The sequence below is a fragment of the Tricharina praecox genome, assembly GCF_024521635.1.
Source record: "Tricharina praecox strain CBS 144465 chromosome Unknown BZA05scaffold_79, whole genome shotgun sequence".
NCBI classification, from domain to species: domain Eukaryota; kingdom Fungi; phylum Ascomycota; class Pezizomycetes; order Pezizales; family Pyronemataceae; genus Tricharina; species Tricharina praecox.
In genome coordinates this window covers 1-18,009 of record NW_026250481.1, presented here as the reverse complement: position 1 = coordinate 18,009, position 18,009 = coordinate 1, and the positions used below count along the sequence as shown (strand labels likewise).

At 55.4% G+C, this 18,009-nt stretch overlaps 4 protein-coding genes across 4 annotated transcripts; 2 read left to right on the top strand and 2 right to left on the bottom strand.

Moving 5' to 3' along the window:
* On the top strand, window positions 1–2,743 carry BZA05DRAFT_414086 (uncharacterized protein; the record flags this gene model as incomplete). Its single annotated transcript, XM_051485238.1, has 2 exons — window positions 1–635; window positions 767–2,743. Coding segments are annotated over 2 exons (2,397 nt in total), but the record flags the coding sequence as incomplete, so codon positions are not given.
* Window positions 2,744–2,926: 183 nt separating this feature from the next.
* Window positions 2,927–5,106, bottom strand: BZA05DRAFT_467508 (uncharacterized protein; the record flags this gene model as incomplete). Its single annotated transcript, XM_051487820.1, has 2 exons — window positions 2,927–5,031; window positions 5,082–5,106. The coding sequence occupies 2 exons, from the start codon at window positions 5,104–5,106 to the stop codon at window positions 3,164–3,166; spliced, it is 1,893 nt and encodes a 630-aa protein (XP_051334455.1). The 3' UTR covers window positions 2,927–3,163.
* A 744-nt stretch (window positions 5,107–5,850) lies between these two features.
* BZA05DRAFT_467506 (oxidoreductase) lies at window positions 5,851–6,948 on the bottom strand (the record flags this gene model as incomplete). The annotated part of the gene is made up of 3 exons (XM_051487819.1): window positions 5,851–5,995; window positions 6,046–6,550; window positions 6,597–6,948. 3 exons carry the CDS (start codon window positions 6,946–6,948, stop codon window positions 5,851–5,853), a joined length of 1,002 nt encoding a protein of 333 aa, XP_051334454.1.
* A 556-nt stretch (window positions 6,949–7,504) lies between these two features.
* On the top strand, window positions 7,505–9,212 carry BZA05DRAFT_467499 (kinase-like domain-containing protein). The gene is made up of 5 exons (XM_051487818.1): window positions 7,505–7,996; window positions 8,078–8,532; window positions 8,595–8,758; window positions 8,823–8,964; window positions 9,020–9,212. Exons 1-5 carry the CDS (start codon window positions 7,960–7,962, stop codon window positions 9,143–9,145), a joined length of 924 nt encoding a protein of 307 aa, XP_051334453.1. The 5' UTR covers window positions 7,505–7,959; the 3' UTR covers window positions 9,146–9,212.
* Window positions 9,213–18,009: the final 8,797 nt, after the last annotated feature.

Sequence of the window (18,009 nt, the reverse complement as noted above, 5' to 3'; positions counted from 1 at the left end):
ACGCGCAGCATCCTCTCGCTTGCCCTCAACAGCACGCACATCTTCGCGGGCTCGCAGTCGGGCTCGGTGCTGGTGTGGTCGCTGGCGACGTACTCCCTAGTAGCCACACTACGCGGGCACTCTGGCAGCGTGCTGTCGCTACACCTCTCCTCCAGCCCCTCCTCCTCCGGCGAGGGCGAACTCCTCTTCTCCTCCGCCGGCGATGCGATCGTGCAAGTGTGGTGTCCGCGCACATTCACGAACCTGTACACGATCTATTCGACATTCGACGTGGGCGACGTCTTCTGCGTAGCGTACTCGGTGTCCTCGCGGACAGCGTACTTCGGCGCACAGAACACATCCGTGCAGTGGATCGACCTGCGCGGCGCCGGCGCCGCCGGCGCAAAATCCGTGTCTGGCGAGGCCCATCCGAGCAAGCGCGTGCACCGCTTCTTCGACTCGAAGGGGCCCGGCGGGAGGTGCACGCCCCGGCCCGACGAGGAGGAGGATGAGGCCGAGGATCCAGCGGCAGAGGAGGGTGCCCGCGGAAAGACCCTGCTCGAGATCGAGCCCGCGAATATCGTCCAGTACGCGCATTTTGGGTACGTCTACTGCATGCAGGTCCTCCCTGCCGCGCAGATCGGGCTGGGCGCCGGGTCGCTCCTGCTCACGGCGGGCGGGCGACGGGGATGTTAAGTTGTGGGCGATTGATCCGATCACTGGTGGGATCTCGGAGCTGCGCACGCTCGCTGGTGGCGACTCGGGCGTGCTGAGTATGGTTGTGAAGGATACGCTGCTACACGGGTCTTACGGACGGCGAAATACATATTTGGGATCTGGACACCTGCCAGAAGGTCAGGAGTGTGCAGGCGCACTGCGACGACGTGCTTACGCTGGCGGTGAAGGGGGAGTGTATCTTCTCCGGCAGCGCGAGCGGGTTCACGCGGAAGTGGAATATGAGATTTGAGTGTGTGAGTAGGTGGCGGGCGCACGAGGGGCTGGTGCTGGCCAGTGCGGTGACCGAGAAGAACGGGAGGCTGCTGTACATCACCGGTGGAAATGACGATTGTGTCGGCGTGTGGGACGTCGAGCCGTTTCCGGCGAAGGAGGGGGGCAAGGAGGAGCGCGGCGAGGGTGAGGGCGAGTTGCTCAGTTCGCTGGCGAAGCTGGTGGCGCTCCGGACGGTGAGCTCGGATCCTAGCTGCGCTGAGGAGTGTCGGAGGGGTGCGACGTTTCTGAAGAGTCTGTGTAAACGACTTGGAGCTGCCGCGTCGCTGCTGCCGACGGAGGACGGTCGCAATCCGGTGGTGTTTGCAAGGTTTGAGGGTGCGAACAGGAAGGCGGAGAAGGGGAAGACCCTGCTGTTCTACGGACATTACGATGTTATTCCGGCCAGCGCCGAGGGCTCGGGTTGGAAAACGGATCCCTTCACGCTCACAGGCGTCGATGGCTACCTCTACGGCCGTGGAGTGAGCGACAACAAGGGACCGTGTCTGGCTGCGCTGTTTGCCGCCGGGGAACTGCTGCAGTCGGGGAAATTGGAGAGTGACATCGTCTTCCTGATCGAGGGCGAGGAGGAGTCGGGATCGAGAGGATTCAAAGATACTGTCAGGAAACACAAAGACCTGATCGGCAATGTCGACTGGATCGTGTTCGCCAACTCGTACTGGCTCGACGATGATACACCCTGCCTCACCTATGGCCTTAGAGGAGTCATTCACGCCACGATTACCATCCAGTCCGAAAAGCCGGACCTGCACTCCGGCGTCGACGGCAGCTCGCTCAACCGCGAGCCAACCATCGAGCTGATCACCCTCCTCAGCCACCTCACCTCCCCCACTGGCGAGATCCTCCTCCCCGACTTCAACGCCCCCATCCGGCCTCTATCCCCCGCCGAGGAGCGAATGTACCTGCCCATCTCGGCCTCGCTCCACGCCAACCCGACATCGCCCTTCCACGGCCTGCCCCACCAAGAAATCACCGACCACCTGATGTCGAAATGGCGGTACCCCTCGCTGACCATCCACCGTGTCGACGTGTCCGGCCCCAGCAACAACAGCACGCTGATCCCACGGTCCGCGTCCGCGACTATCTCCCTGCGCATCGTCCCGGATCAATCCGTCTCGGGCGTGACCTCCTCTCTCCGCTCATACCTCACGTCCTCCTACCCAGGCAGCAACAACCTCTCAATCGACATATCGCACAGCGCCGAAGCGTGGCTGGGCGACTTCACCAACTCGGCGTTCTGCTCACTGCAGCGCGCAATAACGCACGTGTGGGGCGCACAGCCACTGTTTATCCGCGAGGGTGGATCGATCCCCGCCGCGAGATTCCTCGAAGAGGAGTTTGGAGCGCCGGCTGCGCATCTGCCGTGTGGTCAGGCGTCCGATATGGCGCATCTGGATAATGAGAGGCTTAGGGTTAGGAATTTGTTTGGTGCTAGGGAAGTGCTGGGCAGGGTTTTTGAGGAGTTGACGGCTGGGACGGTGGCGGAGAAGGGGGATGAGATGACGGTGAATGGGGTGGATGTGAATGGAGCAGATGAGTGATAGTGATGGAGACTGTAGGTGATGGGTTTTGCATGATCAATGGGACTAATGTATGGGTATGAGGGATTTGGGAGTCGGGAGTTGGGAACTGTTTTGATTTTGCTGGCTTTGAATATGTATGTAGTTTCTTTTACGTATATGTGGCGATGGAAATGGTGATATATCGGCTAGAATCTAGATCTCCTTTTCCTAATAGAGAGCATGAATACACGGCGTACTCCGAACTGAACGGAACGGTGACCACTTGACACGATATCTCAGTCGTGCGGCGTTGTCCTTCACCTCCTCTGCCACTAACGCCACACTTGTTTGGAATACAAAACGCCAGTCGGTGGAGCAAGCAAACTGCAAGAACACTCCTCTATTGTTGCGAATATCACCCGGCAAACATGTAGATACTATCGCTAAGTACTCTTTCATTCCCGCCGTCCAAAGTGTATGTACCTATTCCCCATGATCATCACATCATCACATCATCAAACTATTTCAATCTTAGTTATCTCCCTCCAAAACGTACGCACCCAGGTATAAAAGCAACGCAAACTCCCCAAAACGCCATTCCCATTCCTCCCGACCCATTCCAAGTAGGTCTTTACCACATCCGACTCCCCTTCTTTGAAAGTTTTCCCTTGCCCTTATTCTTCTGTTTCTCCTTCTCCAGCTCCTTCAGCCTTTCCTTTTCCCGCTCCTTTTCCCGCTCCCTCTCCTTCACCCTCTCCTTCTCCCCGTTCCTTCTCCCGTTCCCGCTCCTTCACTCTCTCCTTTTCTCTTTCCTTTTCCCGATCCTTCTCCCGCTCCTTCTCCCTTTCCCTCTCCTTCTCCCTCTCCTTCTCCCGCTCCTTCTCCCTCGCCGCCTCCCCACCCCCAAAATTCAACCCAAAGAAACTTTTCCTTCGGCTCTTATCATCGAGCCGCTTCCCACTACTGGGGACGACTCCGGCATTGATGAGTCCCGGCTGTGACTGCGGCGGGGCGGAATGCCAGCCGCCCGCGCCGCCGACAATCGGCGGCCTGCTGTTGTTGATGTTGCCACTGCTGTTTCTATGCGACGGATAATACTTTAGCGCCTGCGGTTTCGGGTTCGGAACACGGTTCGGATTTGGAATTGGAAGTGGAGGGGGAATATACTGCTGTTTGTGGTGCTGCTGCAGATTATGCTGCTGTAGATTCTGCTGCTGCAGCGGCCTTCTCGGACTCATCGGCGCCTGCCCCGGCTGGGTATGCGGTCTTTGCACCTGCTGTTGCTGCTGCCCCTGCTGCTGCCGCGCCCTCGCCTCCGCCAACGCCTCCTGCTCATACAGCCGCTTGAGGCGCTCGGTCTCGGCGTCGATAGCGGCCTGGCGGTGCGCAGCCGCGCGCTCCTCGTCCGCAAGCATCCGCCGGATCTCGGCTTGCTCGTCGGCGATCCGCTGTCGCGCTGTGAGGTCCTCGAGCGTTGGCACGATCTTTTCTTCCACGGGCGCTTGTGACGAGGCGGGTTGCGCCCGCAAGGGCCGCGCGGTCGTGTGTGGTCTTGCTGTTGGGTGGTGCCGCGCGGCGGGCCGTTGGGTTAGTGCCGGTGAGGTGGGGGGTTGCCGTGCAGCGGGTCGTTGCCTTGGGGCGGGCGTGGGCATCTCGGCGGGCTGGGGCTTGGGAGCGGGCTGCTGCATGGGCGCCGACTGTTGTGTTGGGCTGGTGGTGGGTGAAACGGGAGCGGCCTTGGGTTTGTCGGGCGGGTATACCTGGCTGTTGAAGCGTTCGGCGAACGTGCCAGCGGAGGAGGCGGCCGGGGGTTCGTACGCTGGCGGGGGCGGGGCGGGTCCGCCCATTCCCGTGCCTACGCGTTGTGTAGTGTTGAATATAGCGCTCGAGCCGCTGAACCACACGTCGGCCACGACGCGGGAGCTCAGCAGCAGGACCATCTCCAGCCCCTTGAGATCCTGCATCTCCACGCGCCGGAAATTGCTCTCGTACACCACCAGCTCGCCCTTGCCGTTCTTGTCGCCGACACCGCTGTACATCGCTAGCACCGTGTCCGGCTCGTCCCCGCCGGAGACCAGAGAGCACTTCAGCTGGCTGCGCGTAAGCATGTTGATCCCCTCCTTGCGCCACCGGAACGTGAGTGTCTCCGACACCGGCGGGCGGTACGAGGCGTCCAGCGCCGACTGCGTCGGTGGCAGGAACGAGGACTTGGGCAGTGTGAATTCCCAGAAGTTGTTGCGCGTCAGGGCGGTGTGTTTCTGGGTGATCGTCACGGTGGAGTCCGGGGAGTAGAGCTGGAGAGTGAACGAGGAGGGGCGCTGGAGTTCATTGGGGTTGACGGTGCTCGGGAGAAGCGGGAGAGACAGCGAGCCGTAGGTTATGTCCGGGAACGGGGCGTCGGTCAGCGAGATGCTGTAGGAATTCGCTGGTTGCAGGAAGCGGGTCAGGGTGTAGAGGTGCTGCGGGACGGCGCCAGAGATGGTGAAGTGGACGGTGGTAATTGTGGGCTGGTTCGTCGCGTCAGGGATGGCGAACTGGTAGGCTTGGAGATCGTTAGCCAGAGCACACTATGAGAAGCGGGAGCGCACTCACTCGGGAAGTTCTCGTCGAGCGGCATGGCTGCTATTCGTTCTGCAAATTCTCGTCGTGCGTTTGGAGTATCGCCGTCGGTCGTTGTATCTCTGGGGCACTCGGTGCACTTTCCACCGGTACGTTGGATTCAGGCGTCTTAAGCGGTTGTCCAGGCAGGTGTCGGCGGTATCGACCTCCGATGATTAGTTATGTAGAGTAGTGGCTCAGTTCCTGGTCCGCCTCCACCATGCGCCAGAGGCTAGTTAAGGCAGGGATGATAGTGCGCTTCTATTTCTGGGGATGGCGATCGTTCAGAGTCCGGTTGCGTGGGAACTTGGAGTCTTGGAAGTCAGAAGTTCAAGTTCAAGTTGTCGCATCTCCAGAAAGCTGAAAAGACTCGCTAGGGGAGAGGGGAGGGTAAGACAGAATGGAGGGCGTGAAGGTACAAATAGAGTGGAGAAAGAGAGGGTACACGTCCAAGATATTATATGTATTTGATGTTGCATCCGCCATGAGGCTGTGCAGGGCTGCTCCTCCTCCTCCTCCAGCATCTAAGGCACACTCCTAGAATTTTGTATCGCCGCCCCGCAGCCACCCCCACTCGCCAGCGAACGCGTGTTTGCCGCGCACACTTAGCTTCTCACTCCACAGCATCGGGATACGGAGGAGTATCGCAGGCCGGCCAACACGCAAACGGGCAGTAGATACCGTAATACGTCTCGGTACACGGCCTTCCCTCGAAACTTGGTGCATAGCAAGTAAACAGGTTATTCCCCCTGCTCAGTGCTAGTTAACCCCACATCTGCCTGACATTGAGGTTAACCCTCTTCCCTCTCATCCATCCCTTCCAGCTGTCACTCCCGCCATCCCATTGCTCCAGCCCCACGGGACATGTCCCCGCCAGAATCTTCGGAACACTATGCCACGCCCACCGACTGCTCCCGCCATCACCACCGCATCCCCCGAGTTCAGCCTTACAGCCAACACCTCACCCTCCTCTTCCCCATCGCAGCCGATAACGAATATCCCCGCGCACCCGATGCTAACGCTCACCAGCCCCGCGCCCGACGCCTCGGAGATGTCCCTGTGCGGTGCTAAAGTGTCCGAGGGGGAATAAAGGTTTACTATCGCCGCCTGCGGGACTATTTCAGGGAAGCACCCGGATACCAGCCCGGCCACGTCTGCGGGGAACTCCGGGGGCGTGTCGGTGGGGTACTGCTTCAGCGTCCAGTCGTATTGCCCGCCAAGGGTCACCCAGCGGAGCTTTTTGGAGAGGGCTTGGGCAAGTGTTATCGGCTTGTGGATGGAGGTGAGGGGGGAGAGGACGGTGGTGGATGGGAGCGTGAAGAAGTTGCACGGTGTGGGCAGCGTGTAGTGCGCGTGGAGGTTGGTCTTGTGCGTGGAAGTATCGCTGAGGGAGGTGGTGAGGAGGGCTGTCAGGAGGGTGGACTGGATGGAGAGCGGGAGGAGGGAAGGGATTAGTTGGAGGCCTGGAGATGTCAGTAACAAACCAATACTTTGATGTAATGAACGAACCAGGCACAGAGCTATGCTCCCAAATCTCGACATCCCCTTCCTCCTGGATTCCGTCCTGTTGTTCTTCTCCCTGCACTCCCTCTTCCTCTCCCGCCCCAGCCGCACGCGTAAACTGTGCAAAAGCCTCCCGCACCTGCTGCCTTGATATCGTGCCGTGTAGCTTCAGCCGCTTCCGGTGGTACTCGGGAATCCCCCCGCCACCGGAAAAATCGAGGATCGGGATTTCATCGTTGCTCAGTGACTTCTGGAGTGTTTTGTGGATCACGCGGATATGCGGCGGTGGGGAGTGGTGGGCATGATCGATTGGCGGCGGTGGTGGTGCCGGTGCCGGAGGTGGGACGGCAGTGGCCATGGTTTGTGGATTGGAGGTCGAGAGAGGGAAGGGATGGTTTGCGAAAGCTTGGCGGGCTACATGGAATCAATTGCTTTCCATGGCGACTCAATCAGTAGTGAAGTCCATCGGTTTACACTCATACGGGCCCGTCAAATTGTGTGGGCACTGGGTACTTGGGTACAAGTCTTCGGAAGTCTCGAAGGATGGGATTGTATGATACCGGTCTGTCCAGAGTATAGTACTACGGTTATTACATGTCTCGGCATCGGTCTTCTGCGGTTATCGGTTCGCGAGTCAAAGGAAGCTTTTGGCCGTGGGCTCCAAGAATGGCCCGATGTCGATGCGGAGGATCCTCACGTCTTTGTGCGGCTGAAACGCGGGGAGATCACGTACTCATGCACATCGTAGCGTCAGTGGTCTCGGCGGGCATGGAAGTAACGTAGAGTACATGCTACATATAACTCGATGTAAAGCTGCTCGTCGTTCTTCCCGAGCACGTACTCTACGGCGGCCAACACAGCTCAACTCAACCCGCCCGCCCCGCCAATCCCCGCCGTCGATACCCGCTCCGCCCGCTCCGCCTCGTCTCCCACTCCTCGCAGTCAATCGTCCTCCCTCACACGCGCCCACCGCACTGCTTTACTTCACAGTGACAGACACCGGAGACGGACAGGCATCAGACAGGAACAAAGGAAACGAACTCATGCTGGCCTAGCTGACTTAACCCCTTCCCGTTCCTGCTTGCTACAACATCACACGTCCATCGGAATCAGAAAAAAAGAACCCCAGAACCAGAAACCCTAACCAAGCAAAAATCAAAACGAGCCGCCTCCGACCCCCCCGACGCAATATTAGAGTAGAACTCGCGTCTTCCTCGCCATCCCCACAACACGACACGACACGACACGGCTCCCGCCACAAACTTGCTTCCCTAGCTGAAGCTTCATCGCCACTCCTACTCAGCTACACGACACCCTCCCCCTACAACCTTCCATAACCGACAAACACATCCTCACACACAGCTCAACCATGGACGGCTACCAGAGGATTGAGAAGATCGGTGAAGGTCTGTTGCCTTCCCCCCGTTCCCATCGCCACCCCCCATCATGCTACGTCCCCTTAGCTAACCATCCTATCCCCATCCTAGGCACGTACGGAGTTGTGTACAAAGCCAAGGACCTGAACAACCACAATAGAATAGTGGCGATGAAGAAGATCCGTCTGGAAGCGGAAGACGAGGGAGTCCCCTCCACCGCGATCCGCGAGATCTCGCTACTCAAGGAGATGAACGACCCCAACATCGTCAAACTACTCAACATCATCGCCGAGGGCCACAAGGTCTACCTGGTCTTCGAGTTCTTGGATCTGGATCTCAAGAAGTACATGGAGGCCATACCGGCGGGGATGGGACTCGGCGAGGACATGGTCAAGCGCTTCATGAACCAGCTGGTCAGCGGTGTCAAGTACTGCCATTCGCATCGCATCCTGCACAGAGATCTCAAGCCCCAGAATCTGCTCATCGACAAGGAGGGGAATCTGAAGTTGGCGGATTTCGGTCTGGCGAGGGCGTTTGGTGTGCCGTTGAGGACCTACACTCACGAGGTGAGTTGTGTGAATGGCCCTGTGTTTGTTTGTTTGTGTGCTGACGTGGCGGGAATGGATAGGTCGTGACCTTGTGGTACCGTTCCCCCGAGATCCTGCTGGGCGGAAAGCAGTACAGCACCGGTGTCGACATGTGGAGTGTCGGCTGCATCTTTGCCGAGATGTGCACGCGCAAGGCCCTGTTCCCCGGCGACTCGGAGATTGACGAGATCTTCAAGATCTTCCGGTAGTCAATACCGTCCTGGTTCACTCGCAGCAAACGCAGACAGCTGACAGACAGACACGACTAGACTACTCGGCACCCCCGACGAGACGACGTGGCCCGGCGTGACCTCCTTCCCCGACTACAAGAGCAGCTTTCCACGGTGGGACCGAGTAGACATCGAGCGGATGGTACCGAACCTTGAGCCCGCGGGTCTTGACCTTCTCGACGTTTGTCCTTCCATCCCCCGGTACGCACTCACAACCCATTAACAACTTCAACCAGGCCATGCTCGTCTACGACCCTGCCGGCCGCATATCCGCCAAGCAAGCCCTCCTCCACGACTACTTCATGACCGACGAAGGCGAGATGATGACGATCGAGGCCAAGCCATCGACTAAGCACCGATAGAAAATCCCACCTTGACGATGATGTGGGGGATGTGAAGAAAAGTTGCGTGCTCTAATACTTGGCGGCTGCCGAGAAGACATAGCTTAGCGGAGATGATGGGGACATTGGGGGTTATTCTTTGCACATAATCCATGAAACGACGATGCTGGGAATGATGACGGGGAATAATGATACTACGTGAGTGCTTGTGAGGGCCTTGAGTATAACGTGATTTACTGGTGAATCGTGAATCGTGAATCGTGATGTTGTCCGGTCTCCCTCTATGTACTAGTCTAGACTCTCTGCCGGACTGTCTTCGGTCTCTAGCCCAATGCTCGAACACCTATGGGGACCGCCGACCGTCCGCGGCCGCCCAGTCACTCCGAGGAGGTCCTTCCTTTCCCTTGAACGGACCGTACAACCCTGCAGTACCCACATCGCCGACCGGCGACCGCCAGGCTTCGGGACGGTTACGTGATATCAAAGTAAAATGTAGTCGGCCCGTCGAGCGCATCATTGCAGTAATACCACGTGTCCGAACCACAGTCACAGCCACTGCCACTGTGAGAGATCACTCGTATTATCGTAATTGTAGTCTTGTAGCAGCCGCGAGGTACGGTAGGTATGTCGTGCGTGCATGCTCGGAGGTGGGCCATGGTATCACTTCTGTAAGGCTGATTCTCTCAACCCATGCCTAGTAGGTGTTTGCATGCCCTTATACGGTACTAACTATCACTATTGTCCCACCGTTTACGAGTGGCTGCTACATACATAGGCTGTAACTGTGGGGGGTGATGGTACGCAAGAAGGCACCAGTTCCTGTGTCGTGTTCGTGTCTAGTGTCCGTGCTCGTGTTCGTGTGCGTGTTCGTACATACCGGTATTCTTCTGGGCTCCTTCCAAAAAACCGTATCAACATCAAGTTGCAGGAGAATATATGTAGGCTATGTATTTAGGCTATGGCAGCCATCGATTAGAATACTCTCATTCGCCAAGCTTAAACCCATTGAGTATGCTCCAGAAACCCAGTATTCCGCACATCGCCGCGCTGAGTTGCTCAGTTGTCGAGTGATCAGTGGTGGTGGGGTGAGGTGGTGGGATGTCGGCTGCGAATGGAACGTGGAAGCCTACATACAGCACCCAGTTCAGCAGAACGCACGAGGCACGGGATAGGTGATGAATCTACTATAGCCGGCTACTGTCTGTCTAGCAGGACCACACTACTGCACACTGCACTAGCAACACCGCAACCCACAAGATGCCATCCCACAAGATGCCACCCAAGATGCCACCTCATCCCACACCAGATCATGTCAATCCACGCTACGAGCATCAGGATGCTACTATGGTAGGTAGTAGGAAACACCTGTTCAATTCAGCTCGAGTCGAAAACGAATACGATACCGATACCTACAGTAGGGTAGCAAACAGCAGGATGCGATTGATGCCGCAGGTCTCCAGTAGGTAGTACTACCGCTCGGATAAATCCAGCAGTCTCAGATAATACAGGTTTTTGCTCTGGTATTTGTTTGTTTTTTGCTATATTTCTCAATTCTACAGTAACGAAAGATATTATATGCGGTGTGTAGAGATAGGCTTACCAAACCGCTGGAATAACTACTGCAGTTCTTCTAAATGAAAATATTACGCACTGTCTACAATACTGGAGGGCTACCAGACAATTACCGTATTCGCACAACAAATTACCTGGTGTAGAGAAAACGTTGTCTTCCTAATCAGGTTTTCTAAGCTGTGGTAAAACCACGACAAGACAAGAGAACTACCCATATCAATCCATATCCACTCATATGAATCCGTATCCTCCCATATCCACCCATGAATACCATATCCGCCCATAAATACCATATCCACCCATAAATACCATATCCACCCACAAATACCATATCAATCCATATCCTGCCATATCCACCCACAATTACCATATCCGCCCATATCCTCCCATATCCTCCATAAATACCAAATCCGCCCATGAATACCATATCAATCCATATTCTCTTATATCCGCCCACAAATACCATATCAATCCATATCCTGCCATATCAACCCACAATTACCATATCCGCCCATATCCTCCCATATCCTCCCACCAATACCATATCCGCCCATATCAATCCGTCTCCTCTCATACTCTCCCCTACAAGATTATTTCAGTGGTAAAAGTGATCACTCGTTCAACTTCTAGCGAGGTTCACGAACTATGTGGCCAGCGGGCATCTTTCCAGCGAGTTTTATGTGATTTATTCGCTCAGATCTCGCCAGAAAGGCCCTCGAATATTTGAGCATTCCCGCCATAAGAGCAGATCCGGAACGAGTTTTTAGTGGGGCTAAAATCACTCTCATATCGTCGCTGAAGCATGCGTGACGACGCACTGAAGGCCCTAAAATGTCTCAAAAGGTAGCAAAGAGATGGTCTTGTAGCTGCTACAAAGGGAGATATCAAGGAGACTATTCTCAATGCACTGTGCGAGGAGGGTCTGCAATATCTGTACTATAGACGTGTGCAAAAAGGTCATTACGTATGTCAAACATTTTCCATTCAAAGTACCAGTCCATCCAGTCGACCACAGTCCGTCCAGCTCTACCAGTTGTGCAGACTGCCCAGTCCAGTCCACGCCTCCTGCCGGACTGAACCTTTCAGCCCAGTCCGACTTTTGCGGAAAGACGGACTGGACTGGACTATCGTAAGCACTGGTAATCTTTTTTGTGGAATTGTGCGGAATTATGCAGAATTATGCAGAATTATGCAGAATTAGATGGGGTTGGGTGGAATTGGCCCTTGGGTAGAATTGGATGGGATGGGATTGACTGGTGGGGGTGGCCTTGAGGTTGGGTCGAGGACTCGAGGATCTTGATGGTGTACCTACTTCCATACCAACCAAGGTATCCGACAGTTCTGAACCTGGGGGCTGGAGATGTTGGAGATGGATGAAAACTGAACGTCAAAAACGGGGAAATCCGAAAGATGAAAACCGGTACTCAAAATTTTCCACTTCAAGGTCCTTTCCTCCCGTCTGACGGCCTTCTCCCTCCATCACCAGACACGTTCGCACTCGCTCGCGTTCCCGTTTTATCTAACCCCGTGGTCTGAGGATATCCCGCAAGTCCACCACTACCACCAGTCTTCCACTGTCATTGTCACTCGCATTGTCACTCGCACACACCCACAATTGCAGCCGTTATTGTTGCTATTCATCCCGCGCTCGCAATGATTAAACAAAAAAATATTCACCCCGCTCCGGCTCCCCTCTCAACCCCGACATGTCAATATTCTCTGAGCCGCGGCCCGGTGTTCGACATCGTCCAGTCCGTCCGTCCTGAGCCTCGGACTGGACTGGAATGTATTTTGGTAGTCCGTCCGGGGCAGTATTTGGACGGACTACCTAGTCCAATTTTTTTTGAAAGCAAGACGGACTGCAGTCCGCGCCCAGTCCACGAGATCCATGGAGTGGACGCACTACGTTTCTGCAGTCCGTCTAAATGGCCGAACGGGACCAGATCTTAACCGTCCGTCCAGTCCAAACTGCAGTCCCTATGTCGAACACTGGAGCCGCCGACCAACGTGGAGAGTGGGGGCATGTACATACCTCATATCTACGTGAGTATCGGCCGGTGCCGGGTTGGTTAGGGATTATCACGACCCCAAAGTTGGAGCTCTGAAGCTCTGGAGGATTTTCGTTTCGATGTCAGACAGGTGGGGATGGGATGGGTGGACGAAAGATGATGGCATGCTTGCGATATCACTCGGTTTTACGGGATGCCTCGGTACATACCGGGGATGCTCTTGAGAAATCCATCCATGTTGACTCGGCAGAGCTTGATCCGGGGGTGATATGCCGCGGCCCGCCACGTAAAGCGTCGTCACGTCACGTCGCATCTCCCCCCTTATCCCTCATACATACGATACATACGTACGTACGTACCTTTGCACCGCAGCACAACCGCACCGCACCTCGGATGCCGGCCGATTCGTCGTGTGGCGGGGTGGAGGCCCTGGAGGGGCAAATAGCAACGAATCACGATCGATTATAATTCAATCGATTCAAGGCATACGGCTCGTTTTGTGCACTTTGCACTTTACACATTGCACATTGCCGTGCGGCCGAAAGATTTCCCGTCCACGATCTCTGTCGTCGTGATTTGATTCGAGGCGGACTATGTATGTACGAGTATATACCTTATGTACCTTGACCAAGCAAAGGCCAGTGGATACCTGGGATACCTCGTGCCGTATATCGATAGCACCTCCCCCCCATCTTTCCCCATCTTCCCGCTATGATCGGCAGATGATAGGTATCAAGATAATAGGTAGATCATCCGGCTCCGGCTCGTCCGGCTTTGCCCGTCTCGTGGCCGCGATGAGATGTTATGATCGGAAACGCAGCCTCCCCCCTCCCCTCACCCTTCAAAGATAGCTCCGATATGATGTCAAAGTTCAAACTACTCACACGCGAAACGTGGAATGTCAAAAGTGCGGAATGCGGCTCTCTCTCGGCCGCGCCTTGCGTGCGCGTGGACGAGTGTGAACTTTGAAGGCGCAGGTGACGGGAGGAGGGTGACGGGGAGAGGGGAGAAGGGGGGAAGTGGGGAAGTGGGAAGGGGCAACAGAGTTTCCAGAACGTTTAATCGCTGCAGTCCCACGCCACCGCCGCATCGCATCGCATCGCAGCGCATCGCATCTCGAGGCTCGAGCGAGCGAGCGGTGGAGGGGGGTCTGGGAGCCTGAGAGCTTGAGAGCTTGAGAGGGTGTGCACACTGCATCGAGGTTGTACCTATGATGGGAGACTGGGTAGCAAGGAGTAAGGCGGCGCGGGACGGATAGGGCGGGGCAAAAGATGGACAGGGCGGGGCGAAGATGGACCGATGGGCTGCGATGGTGGCGTGAGGAATCGGAGCCTGGGCGGTTGGTACCCTATACCAACCTACGGTATGTGCACGCCGAATGTGTCTATGTGCCAACCCCCGGCCCTCCCCCCGGCTACCTATCCATCCGGCATACCGGCGAAGACGGCTCATTCCGAGGGCCGACCCCCATCCCTCATCCCTCGCCCCTCGCTTGGCGTTACGACGGCACCGGGAGACGGGAGACGGGGGCTGGCCGCCTTGGGTCTGGGGTCTGGGCTGCGTAGATGATCAATACATAAGTGACTACTTTGTTGGTATGCATCGCTAATTGCCGCCTGTAAATAAGCGCACGTTGGCTGATGGGGTGCTGGACCCTGGGTGCCCGGTGGAGGATGAATCGAGCCTGGACTTTCGAGAATGTGTGAAGGATGTGTGCATGCATTCCATGGATAGTTGTGATCGGAGGTTGCATCAGCAGACAAGCAAGCAAGCAAGCATTGATTACCTAGGTGCCTAAGTACCTACTCAACCTAGGTCATAGGTACCTACAGAGCGTTTTTACTTGGGATGTCTACGTGTGGGCAAATTTTGGAGTTTTGATAGGCCGGCGGTTACAGCTTTGGATTCATACCTACATCGGCGGGCCTCGGGAGTCGGTGGACTGTACTCTTGGTACTAATAAAGAGTACATAGAGCAGTAGGGCCTGGGCTGAAGCCTGGTTATTGAGCTGGTTATTGAGGGGGAAGGGGGAAGGGAAGGGGCAACGGAGATTCGGAGTTTCCGTTGCCGTTGTCGCTGTCGTTTGGGCATGGGGACTTGCGGCTTGGGCTTGAGGAATTTTAGCTTGGGTTTGGGCTTGTGCTTGCGGATTGGATCGTGGATTGCGCGAGCAGGGCAGGGCAGGGCTCGAGGCGATCTAGGTATGCATACCTACTCTACTCTACTATACACACGAGCACACACAGACACACAGAACCTCGGTGCAAGCGGAATTATGCATTTATCCAATTCTCCGCCATCATATCGCCCATCTCCCACCGTCCAAACCGACCGACCAACCGAGCGTCCAAACTCTACATGGACCCTCCCCCCTCCCCCTCCCCTATCCTACCGAAACATCCACCAAGACAAGACAAGAAATCTTCCGAAAACCCACCGTCTATGCCCCGCGCCGATTGTGGTTAACCAGGTACCAGTGCAGAGATACTCGTAGGGGCGTGTCGGCGATCACACACACACACACACACATACACACACACACACACACACACACACACACACACACACACACACACACACACACACACTTCCTGGCATCTGCAACTCAAACTTACGACCCGGCCCGCGGCAGCCCCTGCCCGTGCCCAGTTCGATACACGGGCTTCGAATAGATCGGAAATATATCTAATGAAGTCAGGAGATCTGCAAGGCAAACGAACAGAGACAGGAACTGGAAGTATGGGAGCCAATTGATGAGGTTGTTGGTATGTGAGGAAGGGGGGTTGCTTCCACTTCAGCTCAGCTGTGTAGGAACTAGGAACTCTGGTTATCTGGTTGGTACGGTACGGTACGTAGGCACTCATGGGTTCAGAAAAGTCCAATTGGTACCTACCTAATGTACGAAGCCGGAGCGGTAGATCAATCATCAATCATCAGCTGAAATCTGGAATCTGTATGTCTCTACCTATTAATAAAACTACGATCCTATATCGATTCATTGAACCGTCGAACGGTATGACTCCAGACTCTAGACTGCAGGCTCAGAGAGCCCTTTGGGCCTGTCTGAAGAAAAGGGGAACTCAAGGCGGAAGAAGGGGAACTCAAAGTAGAAGCAGGAGAGAACTCTCGGCTTCCACGGTACGGTACCGTATTATCACAGGTAGAGTAGTACTCTCCAATTCCTCAGCTGCAGCAGCCTGCAGGTAATTCGATTCTCCTTTGGTAGTTACTCTACATACTAGTATCGTGCACCAATAACGAGCTGCGGATGCTACATCAACTCTAGATGGACGACGCTGGGTTCCCGCCCAGCCAGAATCGTGAGACAAGTGCTTATGGGAGAGGAGGGGGAGGTGGCAATCCAGATCGGCAGACACGGTATTCGCGCATGGCGATGCGGATTGAGCCGAAGCCTGCGATGTCTGCGATTCTGCCAAAGGGAAGGGGCGTATGTGGCGTTTTTCTTGCTGGGTTTGTTTTGGTTTTGGTTTTGCTCCTGAGCGCCTTTTTGGCAAGGTCGATGGGGCGAAGGGGTGTTGGTGGAGGTTTGCATGGTGGGGTCGGGAAGGGGAGAATGGAGGCGTTTTGCTTTCTTTTCTTTCTTTCTTTTCTTCTTTCTTTCTTTCTTTCTTTCTTTCTTTCTTTCTTTCTTTCTTTCTTTCTTTCTTTCTTTTCTTTCTTTCTTTCTTTCGTGATACACACATACCCAAGACCTTTGTACCTAGGGTAGATGCGGGTGGTGGTAAATTAGAGTAGATAGATGAACGACGGCTGGCGGATAGGCACGGCGAAAGCTGTCCTCTGAACGACCGAGACAGTCGGGCGGCCGCCGATGTGCCGATGCTACAGTAGACTTGACCGCTTTTTATGTACAGTGAAGTATGTAGTAAAGATAAAGTATATAGAGTAGTTACATTAAGTAAGCACTTAGGTACTTGGTTCAGCTCCGACGAAGGTTCGAAAGTTGGTGATGCTGCGAGCCTGCGGCAGCTGCGCGGGCTATATAGTAACATACTCTACATACGGTAGGAAAAGTAAAAAAAGACGTGTATGTGGAGTATGTACCACCTCACTCCTCCGCCGCCCACGCAGTGCATGAGGCGCCTTCAACGTCAACTGCTTACCTACTTAGTTAACGGCCAGGCCTGCAGAACGACGTGTGTGTGTTACGCTATAACACTCTACATAGGTTCGTTGATGTAGCAGGAACCAGCAGAATCCAGCAGTTGACAGTTGCCAGTCACAGTGGTGGGAACGCCGCATACGGTACTTATTTATGTAAGTACAGCCCGAAGAATCCATATCTGCGAGTGCGATGCCGCTCATTCTGCACGGGGCCTACATACTCGGCAACGGGTCATGAGGCTGACCAATGAGACTACCGGTATGGCTCTGTGGCGGATGTATGGAATGGCTCTGCGGCGGATGTGCGGCATGGGCTTTGCGGCTGCGTCGGTGAAGGCAGTCGCGATGGGGATTGTGGTGATGATGACGATGATGATGGGCAACCAGATTGTCGATCCTCACCGTTAACACTGCTGCCATCATCTTGCATATACATACCACCACCACCACACAATGCATGCATCGTAAGGTGCTTGCAGGCAGTACATAGAAGAGGCAGCCCGCGCCAGTCCGGCGGAGAAGACAGCGCGGAACAGGTCCATATCTATCCAACTACATATCTGGAGCGGAACGGCAGGCGGCTACCAACTATATAGCGGAGTAAAGTATTACCTACATCCTCTGGACAACCGAGACAGAGTGACCCGGGGAGAGATCTCGGATAAGTCATACGTACATACACACGCGATGAGCTGCATCTGTTTGTCGTCGGGATAAGCTCACGGCTCGAGGGAGAGAGAGATAGGCAGAGAGAGAGTTTCGACCTGCCAAAGAGTGTTAGTTTTGCAGCACCCCACCGACAGGTGACGCGGGGAACCGCGACGGGGGGATTCCTCGGGTATGTAGGTGTAGAGAGTACGCATACATAGGACATCTTGGTGCGCTCTCTCGTTCGAAGTGCCGGGCGGTACCTGTCTGCGTATACCCAGCATCTATACAGGATACTAGTACTCTATAGAGCAGTAGCAAGCATCCAACCGGACCTGTCTGACATGTAGAGTGCGGCATCGCCAGGGTCAGGGGCAGGCTTCTTTCCGTCCCATGACGATTGATGGCCGCACCCTCAACGATTCCACGCGCGCATGTCACTCCCTTCGTTCCGCTCCGATCCCGCTCGAAGGGCAGCACCGCGAGGATTAAATATTCCCCCCGTATGCACCCGCAATAGCTACCGTGAT

Coding starts and splice junctions, on each gene's coding strand:
- BZA05DRAFT_467499 (XM_051487818.1), top strand. CDS start 7,960: ATGGACGGCTACCAGAGGATTGAGAAGATCGGTGAAG. Junction 8,533..8,594: donor TGAGGACCTACACTCACGAG/GTGAGTTGTGTG, acceptor GGGAATGGATAG/GTCGTGACCTTGTGGTACCG. Junction 8,965..9,019: donor CGGGTCTTGACCTTCTCGAC/GTTTGTCCTTCC, acceptor AACTTCAACCAG/GCCATGCTCGTCTACGACCC.